The following is a 20,676-nucleotide window of genomic DNA, read 5'->3' as shown; positions in this document are numbered from 1 at the left end:
AGAGCACTGCAAGATGAGATTTATTTTGGGAAGTCTGTGGTCAAGATATAGAGCAGGGCTGTTAGTAACTTTTATTTAAATACCCTCTCTCTAAGCATTTATCTCATTTTCCCCCCCATTTTTACTTCTTGCTGCTTGTCTACAACAGTACCTTTTCTTTGATTAGAAAAAAGTCTTAGATGCCTAAAAACTTTGGAACAGAGCTGAAGTTAGAATAACTCTTCCCAGCCACCCTGGATATTAACATTTTAACCAATTCAGCTTTATGAGAAAAATCCAGGACACTACTCATGATTGAAACCTGAAGTATTGATGAAAAGCATTTCTTTATAAGAGACAACAAACACACGACAAAGAGAAATACCAACAGCCTAGATCATTGCAACTGGTAAAAAAACATGTGTTGAGATTTGGTTTGCAGAAAAGAAACACAGACATACTGCCTAAACCAGAACAAAGACTGAGAAATGGTAACAGAGGAGAAAAAAGGCTAGCAAAAAGACCCCAGTCTCTCAAGTGGTTGAATCAAAAGAAGGTTTAAAGTAATTGTGGAAGAGCTGACAAAATAAATACGTATTATCAATTGAAGGAGCTGACCAGATATTCTTTCAAGCCTTTCAAAATAGGATGACTGCAGCTTGTGAGTCAGGTTCCATGGGTCTGTCCCCAAGACAGGACATTAACCCTGCTTCAGAGTACACAAGTAGATTTATCCTATGACATAAAGACAGGATTTCCATCTCTCATGTGCAACAACACATTGACAGCATTCAGTATAAAATATCTTATAAAACTATTGTCATACCTGGACCAAGCAGCGGGGACCGGTTCGGCTGGGCACTTGACTGGTGTGATGGCTGAGGTTCAACCATATTTGTGTTGATAATGGTGCTAGTGGTGGTGGTATTGGTTGTGGTACTGCTCTGAATTATAGGATTATTTCTATCCCACATGTTTACAGTCTTGTTGTTGTTGTAATTTGGGTCGCCCCAAGCTGAGGTACCATCATCGATTTCCATCTTGCGGCGAATGGACGGTGGAGATGGCTCTTCCCAGCCAGTTGCCTCACAGTTCTCTTTTTGTTTGGCTGGCACTGGCCCCCCAACCCACCCTGACCCCGTCTGTTTTACAGAAGCAGCTCCTCCCCAGTTACTCACATTGTTGTCCTGGGGTTTATTAGCCCAATTTTGTTGGGGGCCTGGCTTTAAAGATTCCCCCCAACTTGTACCTGTATTAGCCTTGCTGTTTGTGCCATTCCCCCACCCGCTGGTCCCAGACCTTGTGGAATCATTCCAACCAGACCCTGATCTATTGTCAGAATCCCATCCAGATCCATTCTTCTTCCCATCACCCAAGTGTCCGGGAACAGATGATGAATCTGTCCAATCTCCACCTCCTGAAGTCCAGCTTGGATTTGATTTCTGTCCGTCTCCCCAGTTTTGAGATTTGGGTTTCTGAGGTTCACCCCAGGTAGGTGATTTGTCCTCCTGATTCGCGGTCCCACTCCAAGCGTGGCCGCTTTTGGCAGCAGCAGCATTATTAACAGTAGTAGAGCTTGCTGACTCTCCCCACCCCCCTGGGCCATTTGGTGCTTTGTTGTTATTGTCTCCCCAACCTGTATTTGTTGGAACAGCTGCCGAGGGAGAGTTGACCCACCCAGATACTGAAGAGGTATTTGTACTGTTCATGATGGACCCATCGTTTTTCCCCCCTGAGTTTGAAGATTGAGTAGCTGCACAACCCCAGGCCTCCGTTCCATTGTCATTCTTTCGTTCGGACCTTGGGGACTCTTCAAATTCCCAGGCAGTGTTTTGCTTTACAGGGGTCTGTCCCCACCCCGTATTGGACAGGACCCTGGGGTCAAGGTCATTTCTTGGCAACTGAACTTGCCCTTGGTCTATCATCCCTTTGTCTCTCCTCCTGCCCTCTCCAGCCCCCTCCCTCCCAGTACTGCCTTCATTTTGACTCCCACCGCTGTCGTTACTTCCTTCACTAGCTGTGGTGCCAGATGCTGCAGCTTTGGCCCAAGAGTTTATTTGTTCATTGCCCTGCTGCATGGCAGGATTCGGACTGGTAACACTAGAGCTATCCCACCCTGTTGATCCTTTCCCATTGATGTCGCTATTGGAATGCTGGTTTGGGGGCTTGCCCCACTCCCCGTTCACACCGTTGCTGGTGTTACGGTTTGGGTGGCCCCAAGCTCCAGAATGCATACTGCCAACGCCGCTGTTGCCACCGCCCCTGCCCCACGCCAGTACCCCAGGACCAGAAGGGGGCCCCGAATCCCATGCGCTCGCTCCGTTTCCTTCCTTTTGCGCAGCACTGCTGGATCCATTTTGTTTAGCACTTAATGCTGAGTTCACAGTGTCTCCATTCCCCTGACTGAACCCAGAATTGCTGTTTCCTGTGGCAGGATTACCTGGGGACATCCCCCACACTGAACTGCCCATTCCTTCACCACTGCCCCCACTGACTTGAGAAACTGATGTTCCATTAGCACCAGGAAGGCCTTGCAGGTGGGGCGGGATGATGGCCCCCATACCAACAGCCATCCCCCAGTTCGGCAGTCCATTTGTCTGCATTGCATTGATAGGGTTTGGTGAAGAGTTCATGGGGTTAGTGTTATTTGGTCCATCAGTGTTAAGGTTCTGAGGTTGTACGCTGAAAGACACATTCTGAGAAGTGGACGTTTGTGGTTCTGTGCTCTCTTGCGGCAGCAAGTTTCCCCAGGCACCTAAGGTGCCTGTTGGGTTCCCGTTCTGGTTGCCCATGTTCTGACCTATGGCACTGACTGGACTGCAAATACTGGAAGGGTTGCCTGCTCCCACAGTTCCTTCATGTCCAAGTACAGGCCAGGCAGCTGGATTGGCATTAGGGTTAAGGTTAAGATTAATGCCAGCATTCGAGTTGGAAGCACCCCAGCAGTTCTGACTTCTACCGTCTCCCATCATGTTGTCCATCTTTCCATCCCCACCACTGGCAGAGCAGTGAGCTAGGCCAGAGCTGGAGCCTGTAGCCACCCCCCACACTCTGGCCGAGTTGCCGTTACCGTTTGCTCCACCAGCTCCAAGGGCACTCTGGTTAGAAGTGCTTTGGACGAGTGCTCCGTTGGCGCCATTATTGCCATTAGTTTTCTTTGTATGTCCAGTGAAGTTGCCTTGGGCACTCCCTGTAGCCATGCTACTGTTCTCTGAGCCACAGTTGGAGGCAGAGTCAGTGTCTGTAGTACATTCTGAGGCAGACTCAGTCTCAGCTCCAGTAATGGAAGGCCACGCTTCCTTGTCAGTCCTGTCTATTATCACTTTATCCCAGCTGCAGTTGCCTTCACTCCTGAAAGTGGGCTGCTGTCCCCAGTGGGTATTCTCATAATGGTCTCCCAATCCACTGTGGCTGAGATCTGAAAGGATCCAAACAAAGTTAAAAATGAATGCATGGTTCAAACACTGCAAAAGCTGTCTATTAAATACTCTTTTACATTGCTAGTTACAACACTGCATTCTGCTAAAACTTAGAGTATATTCTCTAACATAACACAACAACTTTCATCCCTTCGATAAAGCATAGTGCCCGTATGTAAGGTGTTGTATTTTTTAATCTGGCAAAACTCTCAGTTAAAATAATAACAATTCAGTTTTAGAACAGAACAACACAAGCAATAAAAATAATAAGGACAGGAAAACTACACAATAAGGATAGCAGATACACTATGTGAAAAAATGCAGAAGAGTTGCACACTCTTACCATCTGCTTGGACTCAATTCCTATTCTTCAGAGTAACACAAAAGAGTGAGCATCCAATAAAAATAACAATGTCTGCCTGCCACTAGATATCACATACACACCCACATCACACTCAGCAAACTAAAGTCACGGTGCATTTAGGTTTTCAACCCTTCCTGTAAAAAAAGGAACAAATATAGACAGGCACCTTTGCCATTCAGTGTCAATTATACATTCAAACACCATTACTGTCACTCACATTTTAGCAGAGAACTTTGAGCAGTTGTAAATAACAGAGAGATTTGTCAAGAAACAGTTTTCAAGGATGTACACTCTTTTGCACTGGCACATATAGACCAACTTCCCCCTCCACCAACAAAACCCAATGCTATGTTGTAAAGATACTCAGAAGAAAGTTTTTTTCAGAGCATCATCCTCAAAATAGATGCTAAGCCAAAAAAAAAAAATCAAACAAAAGCTCTTGAGCATCTAATTGCTTCCTAGAGTACGAAGTCCAACTGAAAGACACAACATTCCTTAATGCTAAGAATTCAAGCTTACTTAAAGTTTTTGCATTTATCTTCCATCTGAATTGCTCTCTAAGATTTCTACTACAGGTTATCCCTTTTCATTTCATTTGAAGGGAATTTTATAGCAAGTAATTCAGTCTGATTCCAAGGATAGAGTACTAGAACAATCTGCAGAACAGTTCCTCTTCACTGGTTGTCTGAGGGGGAACAATGCATATACCCAACTTGTAAATTTTGGATGTAAATTATTTTTACTTGCTGTAAATCTGCAAAAACATGACTTTCATTTCTTATGACTTGATTAAGAATAATATTTTGTGGGGAAGACAGATGCAATAAATCTCCCAAATAAGCTGTTAACAATGGATGACTACTACACATTCATTTAAAGCACAAATATTTTGGTGTGATTAGCTCCTCTAACTGCTTACAGGTGTTCTAATACTGCAAAAAAAAAAAGTTCCAAGAATAAAAGAAGCTCTCCTTCTATGACAAAGTCTTCTTACTTACACATTTTGCTGGTAGCTTTTAAAGAAAGAGGGGTGGTTACTTGGTTGCCTCGAGGAGATTTATCAAGATGAAGAACACACTACACAAGAACACATTGATGCTTTTAAAAAAAATTAAATCAATATAAGCAGAAGTAGGAATGCTAGAGAAAGGAAAGGAAAACAGTCTTAGCTAATCACCCGTCTTCTCATGGTGCCAGGAAAAGCCTAGCATTTCATAGAAAGAGCTACAGAACTGTGATGTGTATGACAAATCCAAAACAGAACACGGAAAGAGCCACTTGGATTTACCTGGATCCTGTCCCCTACATGCAATGAGTAGAAAGGAGAAAGCATCATGCTATTTCTGGATAAAGCCCATTGGTTACATTACAGAGCTAAGGAAGGAGGCTGAAAATTTACCCGAATAATCTAGATTTGCTACACAGGTCTCTATTTAAATAGAGACTAGAATCCCAGATAAAGCATGGAAGGGAAAGGAAGATTGTGAAGTGACTTTAAAAGGGTCGACAGGGTCAGAAAAATGAGCCAAGCAGTGCTCTTAGCAGAGCAAGAACGAACAAAGAAAGCAAGCAGTGGCAGTCCAGGCCAGAAGATAAGAAGCTGAGGCAACCAAGGAATCAGATAAGAGGAGTTATGTGAAGGTTTTTTCAACACTGTGGGTGGTGAGATTTGGCACTGCATTTTAGACATGACAGAAAGATTTAAAAGTGACTTGAAATACGTTGTTCCAACAAAACTTGTCAAAGTCGAAACCTAAGCTACATGTGCAAATGCCTGGGAGAATGATGGCACTGCCCAAGGCAAGTGAGAGCATCTGTGCAGGGCAGGTTTGTGAAGGAGGATCAAGAGCACAGTGCAAGACGGCTCAATACTCACAAAGATGGTACCAAGACCAATAAGATGAGATGGAAAAAAAGCTGCTTGTTTAATCATTTTCTTTCCTTTCTCCTCTCCCTTGGAAGACAGTGGTTAAAGGGATACGCAAGCTTAAGAGCACTGAAGAGACAGAAAGTAAAGGGAAGGGGTGGGAATGGAAGATGATGATGACAAAACAGAAAGATTTCTGAGAGTAGGGAACAAAATGGTTCATTAAATGCAACACCAAGATTTTGAAAAGCAGTCAGAGAAACAAGTGAAAAAAAAAATGAGGATAAAGATCAAGCTGCATCCTTATTAAAAGCAGAAAACAGTCAAGTGCCTCAGCCCGGATAAGCATATCCAACCCAGGCAGTACTACAGAGTTACGTTTGGCTTGGAAGCACGACTCACATGGCCCAACTCCTTTTGCCTTTCAAAGGACTGAAACTCCACAGTTATTCCCTTTCATGTAACATCAGCACAGTTCCTTTAGTGAGGTTCAGATGCCCTCAGAAATAACCACTGACTAATCTGAAGGTGTTTACTTTGACAGGGATTACAATAATTCTGTGTAGGTGCCATAAAATAAGCAAGACATTCTCTCATTTTCTCCAGACTAAAAGGAGTTAATTCCTACAAACTAAACAATTAGTACCAAATGCTGACTTACTCCATAAGGACCTTTGAATATTTGGGAAATTCAAGAAAAATATTTTACAGAATTAAATCTACTGAATTTGTTTGTTTGTGTTTTTTTCCCCTGTCTTCAACATACATTTCCTCTTAATTTATTTTCAGTGTTATTAAGACTGAAATGGGAGACCCACCAAAATCAAATATCTAAAGAATCAGTTCCTCTTAATTTATGCAAACATCAGAAATAAAAGCACTGCAGTCCACCAGAAGCACTTCTATCCTTTCTCTGGGAACTAGGCAAAGATTTCAAACGAAACAAGAGGAACGGGAATTGCAGGAATTTTGTGTTAGCAAATCCTACAGTGCTTGTACATTCAAAGTGAAATTTGATTTTTAAATGAATACTTTGTGTTTGAAAATGTTAATTATGTATCTTTTCTAAAAATATGGTTCCCTTGATTAACAACATTCGTTTAGCAATCAGGAAGAGAAAATTAATCTGAAGATAACAGCTCAAATTTGTTTTGAACAAGCATTCAACTTCTGTCAAACTGCAATCACACACGCTACCTGAAAAATAAACAGCTCGGATCAGTATTACCAATAAGCATGAGAGGGTTGTTTTAAAGTAATATACTGAATGATGTAGGAGGAGATTGCTGGTGTTATTACATACTGTAGCCAACATACTTTACCAGCTTCAATTTAGTATTTCTTAAATTAAAAAATTGTCTGTGCTTGATAATGAATATGAGTAATTAGTCATAAAATCATTTGGGTGTTTACAACCATTGCTTAGAAAAACAAATTACTTTGCCTGCATATGCAATTTTACCGAAACTTTGACTCTTCTCTGAATGTCATTTACAATAATATTTCTCTTCATTTTTATTAACCTGAGTTAAAAGTAACTGTATCTTTGTAACTTCCATTACAGTAATTAGTTCAAATGCTGCGCAGTAACATTATGCATCCTCAGCCATAATCTAACAGTCAGCTGATTTCAGAACAGCTGTACAGAGAGGGTACAAAATGGCAAAGCCTGGGATGAACTTTTAATGAGAACCACATTGTTAGTAAGTTTTGCTCTTTCAATTTTAAATCAGATCTAATAGCGACTCCCTCTCATATTACTAGTTGAATTTTTCAATTCATGTTAGTCAGTCTAACAACAAGCAGATTCATTGGCTCGTCCTGTGCTGCTGAAAGGACAGATTACAGATGATGTTGCTCTTTGCTTTGACATGCAGAACAGAGAAAAAAAAAAATCCCAAAGGCCAGTGACAGTCCTACTGGGGATTTCACTTGTCACACAAAGGTTAGTGGTTCTGAGCAGGAAGTTGATAAAAAGGGCACATTACTTTCTCCTACCAAAGCAATAGTTTTCAATTCAACACCAGCAGATCTTTAAAAGACTATACATGATTTTTATTTCCAACTGTAAATTAAAGAGGAATTACCAGAAACATTTAAAGTGCTAGATCAGAGGTGGTCTAATTTCGTAAAACCAAAAGAAAAGATGGCTCAAGCATCTATTCTGAAGAACTAAATATAATAAAGTAGAAGATCTGGGAACTGTAGTGCTAATATTCAGGTTGGCTGCTATATCTAGCTCTATGCATATGCTGTGACAGGGGACAGATTTGAAAACTGGTATCTATTTGAAGCCACTTAAAAAGCTAACTCACAACAAGTCTCATAGATGTGAGGAAGCCGAAATCTGGAATAACGTGCATAATGTGAAAAGACAGAGAAGAGGTGGAAGCATTCAATAAAGCAGCTTTATTTTCAAGCCTAACCACAGTTAAGTACACAAGCGGGAAAGCCTGTTATCCCATTTTAATTTTCTGCACTACGACATTAAAATGTAGTTCCCTTCCTCTGATGCTGAAAGCTTTCAAACACATTAAGAAAACAGGCAAAATAAGCAACATTTTTCATTATTAGTAGAGATTCCAGTAAATGCTACCTCTCCTTAACAAAAGCAGCAGTAGAAAACACCAAATAATTGCATTTTTCTGCTCAGTGCAACATATCTTTAGCAAGCAGCTCACTGCGAAGACGCCATTTTATCAAACCTGAAATGCAGCCAAAAGCTTAGGACGCTGTGCTGCTGCTCTCGCTCTGAAATGTTATGTAATAAATTGATTTAACAGAAGCAGATGCTATTTTCTCAGGGTTAGGGTTACTTTCTCCCTTTTTTTGGCTCTAAAAAGGGCTGATGGGTAATAAAATACCTGAAGAAAGGAGCCGCCCAACCATCCTAGGAGACGCTACATTGTGTGCAGAGCTGTTTCTACTCCTGCATCTACGTTCTCCAGGGCTCTCGGCTTCAATATGTCGGCTGTGTACAGTGTGAGCCTCATCCTGCAGAGCTGCCAAGAAAATCTCTGTGCAAGCGTGCGCCCAGACAACCTGCAAGCTCGGTCGGGGCCTCGGTTGCACTGGCTGTGGAAATGCCCTCTCCACGCACAGCCCTCCTCCCCCTTCCCCTCACTCCGCTCCTTAACTCTAGGCAAAGGTATCAACAGAGTAGGATTTTTAAGCTTTGATTATCTAATTGCAGCTGACACTAAACCGATCTTCCTTCCTCTTTAAATTCTTTCAACTGTCACAAAACATTTTCACTTCAGGACCCAGCTACAATTAGCACCCTAGCTGCTTTTCTCCTGCTTTTGAAAGTCAGCCAAGAGAAGACGCGGGCGCTGCTGACCGCCTGCACGGGCGGCAGCTCCTGCCCCAGCACAGCTCCTGCTCCTACCCAGCGTCCTCCCGCTGGCCCTGGCACAGCCCCTGCTCCTACCCAGCTCCAGCTCCTGCCCGGTTTCTTCCCCCCCAGCCCTGGCACAGTTCCTGCTCCTGCTCAGCGTTCTCCCCCCCTGCCCCAGCAGCAGCTCCCACCGCTTGGCAGGGCTGAGCCAGACCAAGTCCCAGATGTATATTGGCGTGTTGCCAAGCCCTTAATCACTTCCCTGCCTCTATCTAGAAGAGATCTAAGTGGCAAATAGGAGAGCGTATTAATCACAGGCACTGCTCTTCATAAACACAGGGAACAACCGACCATCTTTGAACTGCTGCAGACTGGAAAACACTGGATCTCTTTAAGGGCATATGAACACACAAAAGTGTAGACAGAAGCTGCTTGGCATTTTCAAGACCTAAATATCACCACAATTCTGACAACACGTGTAGAGAACTCGTATCTATGCATATATACAAGCCTCAAAGTATAATTTACACACAAACTTCCAGCATGTCTAATACACTCCTTTACAATTATTATCTCCTTTTCACTTTCTTGCTCTTCCTCCTCCCCCTATCTGCCCCAAATACATATTAATCACTCAGTAAACGGAGCACGTTTTAAATTTGCTGTTTCAATTCTTGTCAGGTGTTCGTTTGAGCAGTTTCACCCTTCTGCAATGGATCACACACAACTGAGGGCTCTTTAAAGGTTTGGCTGCCTTCTCAGAATTGCTGCCACTTCACTACCAAAGCACAATCGCTGCTGCTATTCTTGGCTCAAGAACTGTTCCACTGAAGTACTCCTGAAAATAGTTGGTTTCCTTCTGAAAACATTTATTCACTGTTTCTTTGCAATAGTTTCTAAATACTAGTCGGATTCAACCTCATCTTAGAAACAATAGAGGAATGAAAATCAAATCTGCTTGGTTTTCTTTCCATTCAGAAAACTATTTCAAATGCAACCAGAAACTAGGTTTTGAAAGATAAATTTAGCAATAACTTCTAAGTGAAAATAATTGTATTACATTCCTTGAATACCAGCTATACAAGATTAAAAGTTCCATTAGTTAAAATATGTCAGAACTGGAAGAGAATATATGATACATTCCCGTGGTCCTTGTATTTTCCTTATTAATAACAAATTTCTTGTAATCAACTTTAATTTCCAGAGGCAGGTACTTACAAACAGCACCTATTTAAGGAGGTTATATTTACAGGAGTGCATAGGAAGGCAATGCAGAATGCCAAGAAAGAACCCACACCAAAGTCTGGGGGCAAAATAAAGCACAGCTTCCACTCCAGCCTGTGCTAGCAGAAGAGTCTCTCTTCCACGTGCCTGGTCTTGTAGCAAGATTCACAGAACACGTGTCTGAGAAATTTTAAATTTTTATAGATACCTGAAGACTAAAAAGGGTGTTCTGGGAGGTCATGTAAACCATTCACCTGACCTAAGCAACTATTGCTGATATACATGAGGTGACATTTGCCCAGCCCACCAAGGAAACCCTCCAGCAATAGCGACTGTTTGTTCCCAAGTGCTCCATCTCCCTTTTTAAAATAGCTTTCATACTGTTACGTTTTTCCTAATGTCTAACCTTAATCTTCCTTGCTGAAATGTAAGCCCATTATTTCTTATCTGATCCACCACAGGCATACAGAACACATCATTTCCTTCCCTGCAGCAGTCATTTAGATATTCCTGCATTTGTAATTCCAGTCCTCCTTTGACTTAGGAGCCCCAATTCCTTCACTCCTTGCAAGGCTTGTTTTTAAGATCTCATTCCTGCTGCATTCCTCTGCTCTTCCTTCAGGTGCGTCGCCTCCTTCTAAAGACAAAGTACCCCAAACCATACTTGATACTCAAGAAGCCTTATTAGAAATGCCTCAAGGAACGCAGTACTGTTTATATCCTTCAGGATGTCCATCTTCTTTTCAAAAGGGTGACACCATTAATCTGATTTACTCTGTGACCAACTCCAGATCCATTTTGCAGCATGATACTCACAAAACCACATTAGTGTACATGTTATAGCTAAAATGAAGAACTGTTCCCTTTATTTCTTACTCAATTACACAGTTTTATCACCATTATTCTACACTGTAATTCTGTTTTCCAGTTGCCTGCACTCTTCTCCAGTTGGTATCACTCAAGAATTTAATGAGGGTTGTTGTTTATAGCTGAAAGAGGGACTCAAATATCAACAAGCACAAATTTGCACTCTCACTTGAGACACTCTAATTCTACCAGTAAGGGCTGACAGCTACTCTCTGCCTACATCTTCCTGAGCAGTCATGACACTTCTTACAATAGTTTCATCTTATACTTCCCCCTTATTTACCCCATCACACATCCATCACAAGAAATTCTTCTAAGGTACTGTCAAGGGCTGTATAAAGTTGACTTCCAGGATATGATTTTCCCTCCCAGTTTACAGTGCCTGCCACACTGCTGACAGGGAACTACTCTCCTTTGGCAGATAACTTGCTCTCCATAAACCCATGTTGGCTCTGTACTTCTCTCTTGCAAAGTTCTAAATGCACAGAAACAGCTCCTTTGGTTAATTTTTCTAGTATGATCCTAGGAAACCACTCTGATCTGCAATTCCTCAGTTTCTCCTTTCTCACCTTTTATAATTGGGTTTTTTTCTCTGTTTTCTAGGTCTCACACTGACAGAGTGCCAGCAGGCCAGATTGCTTCAACTTCTCAATGCAGTCTGCTATGAATTTCATCACTTCTGGACAATTTTAAATATTTTATTTCCTTGAGTACTCAAGCTCACTGTAGCTTTAGTTCTAACTCAATCATTTGTTTACAGATGAAGGGAAAAGGCATTTCAAGTACTCCTGATGCCATCTATTACTGGTTCTCCCTGTTGAACATCAGACCAGTTCCACTGGCCTTCCTTTTACTACTCAGACTTTTGAAAGCATTAATCTCTCAGTTCTTTGGGTTTTCCCCCAGCAGCTACAAACTCATTTGGTTTTTGTTTCTTGTACTATCATTCCTGTTTTCCTAAGCCTTACAAATTCAGCTTTCCAGTAATTTCCACAAGAAGTTACTCCCATTCTGCTTTTCCCAAGGACCAAACTCTTATTTCCTGGACAATTTGACCTGAGTTGCTTTCTACCTTTTACTCTCCACCATCAGAGATGGGTCCTGCTATGTGGTCTCTTCACATTCTTTGTAAGAAAATTGACAACTGGACATTTTTACAACTTGCCAGACTCTTATTTTCTGACCTTTTTTTCCCCACAGACACCTGGGCAGTTCAAGCACCTGGCTATTACTCAAGCATGTCTGTCTATAGTGAAGCTGAAGATAGGAAGCAGTTCTATTGATTCTACTACAGAGACTTTTGAGTCATCATGATTTTGCACAGCCCCATTCTTTGAAAGAGAGGACAACAAAACTATAAAGGCATCTCAGTTAGTTATCCTTTTACAGATTTCTATTTTTCCCTCTGCAGCTGAAAAACTCTAATCACTGTCAGATAGATTCGAAGCAGCAGATTTATTTTTCACACTCTGCTGCCTGATGTCAGATAACATACATAGTACAGAAAAATTCATTTCAAAGATTAGTTTACTGATGAGTTTTTACTATCCTTTTTCATTCATAATGCCCATATTTGTGCTGCACAGAGCTTTCTACTTTTCCATCTATATTCAAAGCAGATATGGAATTTTTGAAAATGTACCTAGGAGACAAACCCCTTTCCTGGCTGAAACTCACCTTCACACACTTTCCCATTTCTTCATTTCAGAAAATGCTCATCACTCCAGAGTACAACCAGCCAGTTATCTACTGGCTACATCCCATCTCCATGTTATATGCTACATTTTTGTCTTTCTACCATGTTTTTTTAACCTCATTTTGTCTAAACATATACTTGTCACTTGTGACCTTTGGTAACACTACCCTATTTCAGGGGCAAGTACCAGACAACAAGCACTCCCAAATGCTGAACAAAGTTCCGAGGAACAAAACAAGAAACAAAATCACCGCTCATACAATGTCTGGTGGTACCTCAACATCCATTTAAAATGCTAAAACAAGATTACTGGCATAAGATGGCATCAAAACAAGTTCTGATAATTTCCATATTTTTTAAACAAATAGCATAACATCAAATTTGTTCCCACTAGTAGAAGTCTGAAATAGCCTCACTGCAGAAACATTGTGTTGATGAGCTGCACAGTGAACTACTCTGCAAATTATGGTCAACACCTAGTCAAGTGATGTACAAACTGAAACCTGTTAGGAGTTTTACTGCAGACAAGCATCATGTGTTTGCTATATACAGCTACCTTCCACAGAAGAAATATGAATTGCCAATTCTTCTGTTTACAATGGAACAATGCCATGTTAGTTCATTCAATATCAACAGGCATGACATAACAAAGCCCACCTTCCAGGTATTATGTAGTACTCTTAAAAGTATATTTGCAATATGAAGTGTGAAATAACATACATAGAAAGTGTGCAAACAAGATTGATACATACACTATCTAATCTCCGATTTCTACTTTACAGCATTTAATGTACACTGCTTATAGAATAAATCCATTTCTAAAGTTTATGGGTTTAATTCTGGAACTTTCCAACTAAAAGCAAAATCTTTGCCAGCAAAGATATTTTGCTAATGGAATTACAGATCTGTGGGCCCAAAGAAATAAAAGTTTGGCAAATCACTTCCACAAAAGCAGTTTTCACACATGCTTTACTTGTTAAAAAATCAGCCTGTTTGCCACATCCCCAGGAAATCAAGCTAAATTTTGTTTCAAACTTTAGAAATAAGACTTCATTTATATCCTTCAGAACTGCTTTTGCATATCTGTGTCTTACCTACAGTCAGCATAAAGTGCAGTAAGATGAAGTGAGCAATTGTTCTCACGTGTTTAGCATGAAGGTCACTACTACTTTGTTAGATTTGATGAAACAACTGTACGATAAAACTTGTCTGTTTTCCAACTATATTGACTGGCTTTAGAAGAGATGTTATCTCTCACTAAAATTTTTCTCCAAATCTGACATTAAAACCACATAAAATTGCCCTATTGGAAGGAACTTTAAACACCCTATGTTAAAAGATGTTTGAAACAAGTATTTTCAGATGTGACTTTAACAATAAGGAGGGTTTTTTTAATCCTGCTTCCTAAAAAAACCCTAAATTTATCAAAACTAAAGTTACCAGAAGTAGGTTTATAAAAGAGCGTTAACCTGCCATACAACTGCACTCCACAACTTCCAACAGTCCACAACACTTCAACACACCACAGGTATGAATATGCAAACTGCAGCTAAAGAAATCTCAAAACATGAAATAAAACTTCTGGTTTCATAGAAAAGAAGAAGAAAGTTCAGCAAAGACTCTGGCATCAGCCCACAATAGGAAATAAATCTCTGCTGTCAAACTCTCCCTTCCCAGTAAACAACAGAGAGAAGAAATTAAAAGGTTAACTCTTCAGTTTCCACAATGCTTGCATGTTTCCTTTTTTCTACACAAATTGCCTGCTTTCAACTCTTTTCAGACTTGAGAAATGTATGTTATGCATTCATTCCCCAAAATACTTCCCAATACAAGAGAAGTGCAGAAGTTTCATGATGACTCCTGCAGGACATGGTACATTTCTTCTGGGTTGATGAATGTTGGTTTTACATTGCTGAATTGCAGAAAAGTACAAGGTATCTTAAAAAAATGATTACATCTTTTGATCTTTGTTTTTATAATCATCAAACACAAAGTTGTTGCCTGGAGACTCCTAATCAAACTTTGTAATTTGTAAAGAAACAATAAAGGATATATTAATCGTTATTTTTAATCTCCCATGGTAGCTTCCAGAAATTACCTGAATTCTTTTAGCTCATATGGCTAAAGGACCATTCCATTAATGCTTCACACTTTAATGAGCAAAACTGACTATTCATCAAATTTACAGGAGTTAGTTGACTGGAGAGGGAAGAGATAAACTAGACTAGATGTTGGAATGCTGCTCATGAATCACAGATACAGCTTTTGGTCAGCATAATCCTGGAAAGGATTCAAGGGAGCATGTCAAGAAGTTTTTGTAGCTCAAGATAACAACTCCAGATAAATAACTGTTCTACAGAAAATGCTCTGAAGTACTACATAAAATAGTTCCATAGCAGTTAACAATGAATAAAAGACTGTTTCCAAGGGGTAAGATTTCTAACATATTCTATGTAATTTAAAATATTTACATTTCTTCCCTTAACACTTTGTAAAGTTGATGTTTTAGAGGTTACCTTAAAAAAAACACCACCAACAAAAAAAAATCACTGCTCTCATTCACTTCACTGATACTTCCAGATGATAAACATGACAAAGAATACATTAGTGGTCATTAATTCCCACTTGCCTCACATTGGCAGAACATCCTTTTTAATTCATGACTTTGGGGTTAGAGTTCTGGTGTGTGTTTTGGATAGGCCAAGGCAGTAGATAACAGGGACTGCTGATAAGAAGATAAAGAGATAAAACAGTGTGATTTTCAGAAGAAGCTGGCAATGCCTCTCTTAACAGCCTTCCTGGTGTCCAAGTAGTTTTAATAGGGCTTGGAAGAAAGGTGGTTGTGTAATTTCAAGTTAATTTGAAGGAATATGACCCTATAAATAGAAAAGCTACAGACATGAGTTTACATTAAGCATCTAGCTACAAGATGCTAGTTTATGACAGTCCTGGCTCCTTGATTAGTACCAGGTTATCATCAAAATAATGTTACTGTTGTTTGTTTTAAGTATAAAGAAACCAAATATGGAGACTTGCTTTGGCAGAACCCAGTACAGGTCAAACAAGCCCTTGTTAGGCAATTAGAAAGCTCTAAGAAGCACTGTTATTATTGTCTCTATGCTTTAAAGATGTCTAACAATGCTCATAAAGTGATCACTCTTCTACAATGCAGGTGCTGTTCAGACAGATCAAACCCTGGTTTATCTGTGGATCAGGTACCTACACTGATTTTTTTTTCTGGGCAACTCTGATTATTTTGTTCCTTTCCTTCACTTCTCAAGAGAACTTTTACATGACAAGACTCTTTAGTAAATGAATTAAATACCCAGGGAACCAGAGATTGATATTTAAAATAATACAGTTCCCACTGGGACAATGGATGTCTCAGTCAGAGTTTCCATTCTTTGTTTTAATAGTCACATAAATGTGACCCATTTTGAATGAAATCTCATGCAAAATTCTTAAGTGCTGGAGGTTTTCGGGATGTAGAATCACTTCCTTCCCCCCATGTCCCCCCCTCAAGCTAACAGTTCCTCTAATTCTAACAGGTACAAAGCAAAGGTTTTGGCTTTCCCTGGACCCTTGGGTCTTTATGCTTGTCAAGGTGACGACAAAGCCAGCATGAGAGACTGACTATAGACTGTCAATATAAACCCTTCATGGCTACAAAGGTGTCTCAGCAGTGAGGCACAGTCTACACCTCTCAGCCTCACAAAGAAGCCCAGCATACAGCTGTCATCCTTATAAACAGAGCTAGACAGGTTTATGGTTTTTCTCCTGTAACTGTATTTAGTAAATGAACTGATGCTCCACCTGCTGGAAGGAGAACCAAATGAACAGCATTCAGCAAGTGCTTTCTGTGAGGAAGATGCAACCATTTATGTCTCAAGACACAACCCCTTGCTGTCAAGAGACAAAAAAGCAGTCAAGGATTTTGCTTGTCTTTAGATTCTCTTCCCCACTCCAAGAACTGTGCACAGGTTTTCTGGTGCATTTGAAAGCTTTTGGTTTGACTTTACATCAACCTGGCATCTTTGACTGCACTAATTACTTTCAAGCAATACTTTTGCTAAGAGTTTGCTATGGGTTCACTTCTTTTATGCAACATTGGAATTCAGTATGAAGCTGCATCCTCCTCCTCTTATTTCTACTAGCTTGTATTGAGTTCTGATTTTTTTCCAACAGTAAAAGTGTTAAAAGAATAAAAAGGTAAACTAATTCAGCAGTGTAAAACATCTGCTGATAGGTGCCAGGCTGACAAACTACGAAACAACCGCTTACTTTATCAGCAAGTTAAAGTATGAATGAGGGAAAAAAGTCTCAAACCTCATAAGCACCTGCAGGGGAAAAAGGGAAGCCAAGAGACTTACTCCACAAAGTGCTACTTCCAGTAGCCAAGGGAAGGTTAGTGTGTCTATGTGCAAAGGATGGAATTAAGTTGTAGAAAGGCCTAAGATATTCAGCTATTCTTCTCAAATCATTATATTCCTAATGTTGAGTATCACATTTTAGAGTATAAGCAAGTAAAAGCTTAAAAGTGTCACAAGCAAAGTTCTCATCTTTAATTTAGATATAATCATATGCAAAACTTTCTTTAAAGAACATTAAAAATGCCAAAATGATAGTAAAAAGCTTGAAAACGCCCAAATTCACAATGCTTCTGTAAGAACAATCACTGAAGGAATATTTACATTTCCTGAAGATCATATCCATCACAACTATGGAAGGAATAAGGGGGAAAAAGAATGGAAAAAGACCTCACAGTCCTGAGCATCTAAATAAGTAAGAAAACCTTTCAGAACTTGATCCTAGAAATGACATCATATATTCTGAAAGAAAAAGATCAACAGCATATGTACTTTGCTTTAAATCCTATTACTCTAAGGCAATTCAGAACATTCCCTCAGTTTTTGTAACACTCATGCTAGCAGTGGAGGGCATAACTACCAAAACGAGTTGATATCCCACTGGGTTTCTCTTCTTACCTGTTTGGGTCTTACTGGGATGATGCTGTCCACCCGCTCCCTGCTGCGGAGGAGGACTGGCCCCTGCTTGCCCAGACCCTTGTGCTGGGCTGGTGCTGGTCAGAGTCCCCGTAGGCAGTGGCTGACCCCGCTTTAGGAGCTGCTTCTGTTCTTGCTGGCGGAAGCGTGGAGGCACCTCTCGAGGCAGGTATCGGGACGCAGCGGGCTGCTGCCCATTAGCAGACGCACGCTTGCCATTGCTGCTGTTGGTAATAGTGCTGGTGGAAGTACTGGTACCGGTACCGGCAGGTTGGGGCTGGCTTAAACTGGTCTTAATAGGTTCTGGCACTAGATAAAAAAAATAAACAAAACCAAAAATTGCTTTAATATTATAAAAGTTAGGGGAGGGGCTTTTTTCTGTGGCTGAGCAAATGGATAATGTTTTTCAGTCACTTAAACAACAGTTGGCAAGGCCTGGACTATAAAATACATGAAGTGTGGTTCTAAATATGTGATACAACCAGAACTCAGGGTTAATTTACTATATATGCAGCCTCCTCAAACACTTCCTATAACAACTTCAAAATCTACATGTAAATAACATGAACTTGTATGGAAATAAAATTTATGTACCAGAATATAGCTGATAAAGGTTTGACACCCAATTATGTGAGAGCCTACATGTATGTTTTTACCTGTACAGCCCCTGTGCCCTTATCACATCCACCTCCCGCTCCCCTGGCCACATCAGAAAGCATCTAGCAGAGAAGTTGGTTACCATAAATAGCTGATACCTACTGTATGAGAAGAGCTGAGAGAACATAAGCTGAAGACTGACTGAATAGTGTCCACACAATCAACCTCACAACTATCTCATATCAGTTATCAAATGGCTTCCCTATACAGAAACATGTCTATGTATGTGTCTGGGTGTTTATACTAAATATGGTTTAGGAAAATACACCACTTCAGAAGAAAAACACTGATTCCCTATCAACTCCACAGCTGAGCAAGTGAAAAAACTTCTTTGATGTTTTCGCTTCCAGCATTTTTAAGACATTTTGGATTGCTGCCAAAATAAGATAACTTAAGAACACTTGTCCTAAAACAATAAATAAAAGCCCAGTAAATAAAAGGATGGCAAGAAATAAATGTTATGCTCAAATACGCAGAAAAAAATAATTAGTAAATAAGAAGTAACTTTCTTTTTTATTTTGAACTTGAAGAGTTATTAGGGTACAGAAAGTGGCATGCTGTGAAATCTGAATTCCAGAAAATGAGTTCAATTGAAAAGAAGTGTATATTAAATGGGAGGGGAAATGACTAGATAATGAAAAGTTGTAAGGATTAAAGAAAAAGTACCAGTAACATCTGAAGAGCAGAGAATAAAACCTTTGCCTTTTCAAAATATACTACCAGCTTTGGAAATAAACAGTTTATTCTGCAGGGGGGTTGGACTAGATGATCTCTAAAGGTCCCTTCCAACTCCTACCATTCTATGATTGTAACTGACAATTTAAAAAGTAGATGAAACTACATGTCATGAAATGTATAATAATTCATTTCAAATATCAAATTTGCATATTCAACACATATGTGAAAACTATTTTTCACAATATAAATAAATGTCACCCACGTGACACAAACTATTTCCTCATTTCAATGGATCTTTAATTCCTGTTGATTTTATCATTCCACCTGGCCTTTAAAAAAGTTCTTGTATAATCTATGAATTAAGTCTATCTTCTCATTGAAGAGCAGGCCCTCAAGAGATTACTCTCTCCAGCAACCTCTGGACAGTCTGCCACAGGAGAGCACACACAGCTTCTGTTGGTCACCACCTCCTCCTGCCCACCAGGTACCAAACCCACTGCACAGAAAACACAGGCTCAGGCTCTCAACACCCCTCATCCTGGGCTCGGGAAGGCTGCTCCACCCTAGACTCCACTTCTTAATGTCTGTTGGCCAAACCTGAAATTGTATTAAAAGCCAAGTTCTGCTCAGTTCTGCTGGCTTTGAAAAATTGCTGAAAGGATAACTAAAGTACTACTACTTTTTATGCCTGTGAGCAGGGCATATGCTTTCATTTCATTTGGGAGACGGAACAGAAATGGAAAAATTAAAGATCTTGGTATAGTAATATTGCTACTATTACTACAAAGATACAAGCATTTATCTACTACTGCTATTATTACAAAGAGGGAATGTCCATGTTTGTGAATGCTTACAAGTACTCAGTACCTTTGCAAAGGACGAATCATAGAATGGTTTGGGTTAGAAAGGACCTTTAAAGGTCATCTACTCCACCATCCCCCCGCAGTGAGCAGGGATATTTTCAACTAGATCAGGTTGCTCAAAGTCTCACCAGCTGCACAGTGATGAACTTCTTTCCAATATATCATCTTTCAGTTTGCAAACAGTACCCCTTGTCCTATCAATACATGCTCTTGTAAAAAGTTCCTCTCAAGCTTTCTTGTCAGTCCCTTTAGGCACTGGAAGGCTGCTATCAGCTCTTTCTGATGCCTTCTCTTCTGCAGGCTGAACAATCCCAACTCTCTCAGCCTGTCTTCATAGGAGAGGGTCTCATGTGATTTGCCCTCAGCCACAAGATTCAGAAAGAGCACTTCAGATATAGTCTCGTCAACCAAAACCAATAAACCATGTTTTAACAGCCCAGGAGTTTCTCCAACTTGGCCACACGAACCCTTGTGCCAGCACATCAGAGGGAATACCAGCAAAGAGGAGCAAAACGGGACAGGACGTGAGGAGGCAGCGGGTGTGGATAAGGACTGCTCCCTATCACTGACACTCAAGCTCTCTCACCAAGCCCCCTCAGCTCTGGCCATCAAACACTAAGGTACCTGACCATCTGAGGAGAAAGGTGTGAAGGGCCAACTGCATGGCAAAGGAACAAACTACAGCTGCCTTTGATTTGCTGATTTTTTTTTTTTTAAGCTAA

The 20,676-nt window shown here is 40.4% G+C and overlaps 1 protein-coding gene across 11 annotated transcripts in view; it reads right to left on the bottom strand.

The window, feature by feature from the left end:
• The window catches only part of TNRC6C (trinucleotide repeat containing adaptor 6C), a 199,894-nt gene that overhangs the window by 32,649 nt on the left and 146,569 nt on the right, over positions 1 to 20,676 (bottom strand). For 8 of the 11 annotated variants that reach the window (XM_062010507.1, XM_062010506.1, XM_062010504.1 and 5 more), the window contains exons 4-6: positions 17,739 to 18,065; positions 8,494 to 8,631; positions 806 to 3,397 (exon numbers count right to left, since the gene is read on the bottom strand). In XM_062010507.1, the coding sequence (XP_061866491.1) occupies positions 806 to 3,397; positions 8,494 to 8,631; positions 17,739 to 18,065 (3,057 nt within the window). The remainder of the gene's footprint in view (positions 1 to 805; positions 3,398 to 8,493; positions 8,632 to 17,738; positions 18,066 to 20,676) is intronic. The other 3 variants (XM_062010510.1, XM_062010514.1, XM_062010515.1) reach the window with 1 other exon arrangement.

The sequence above is a fragment of the Colius striatus genome, chromosome 18, assembly GCF_028858725.1.
Source record: "Colius striatus isolate bColStr4 chromosome 18, bColStr4.1.hap1, whole genome shotgun sequence".
Taxonomy (NCBI): domain Eukaryota; kingdom Metazoa; phylum Chordata; class Aves; order Coliiformes; family Coliidae; genus Colius; species Colius striatus.
The sequence above is the reverse complement of the archived record's forward strand: the minus strand, read 5'-3'. Positions and strand labels throughout refer to the sequence as shown.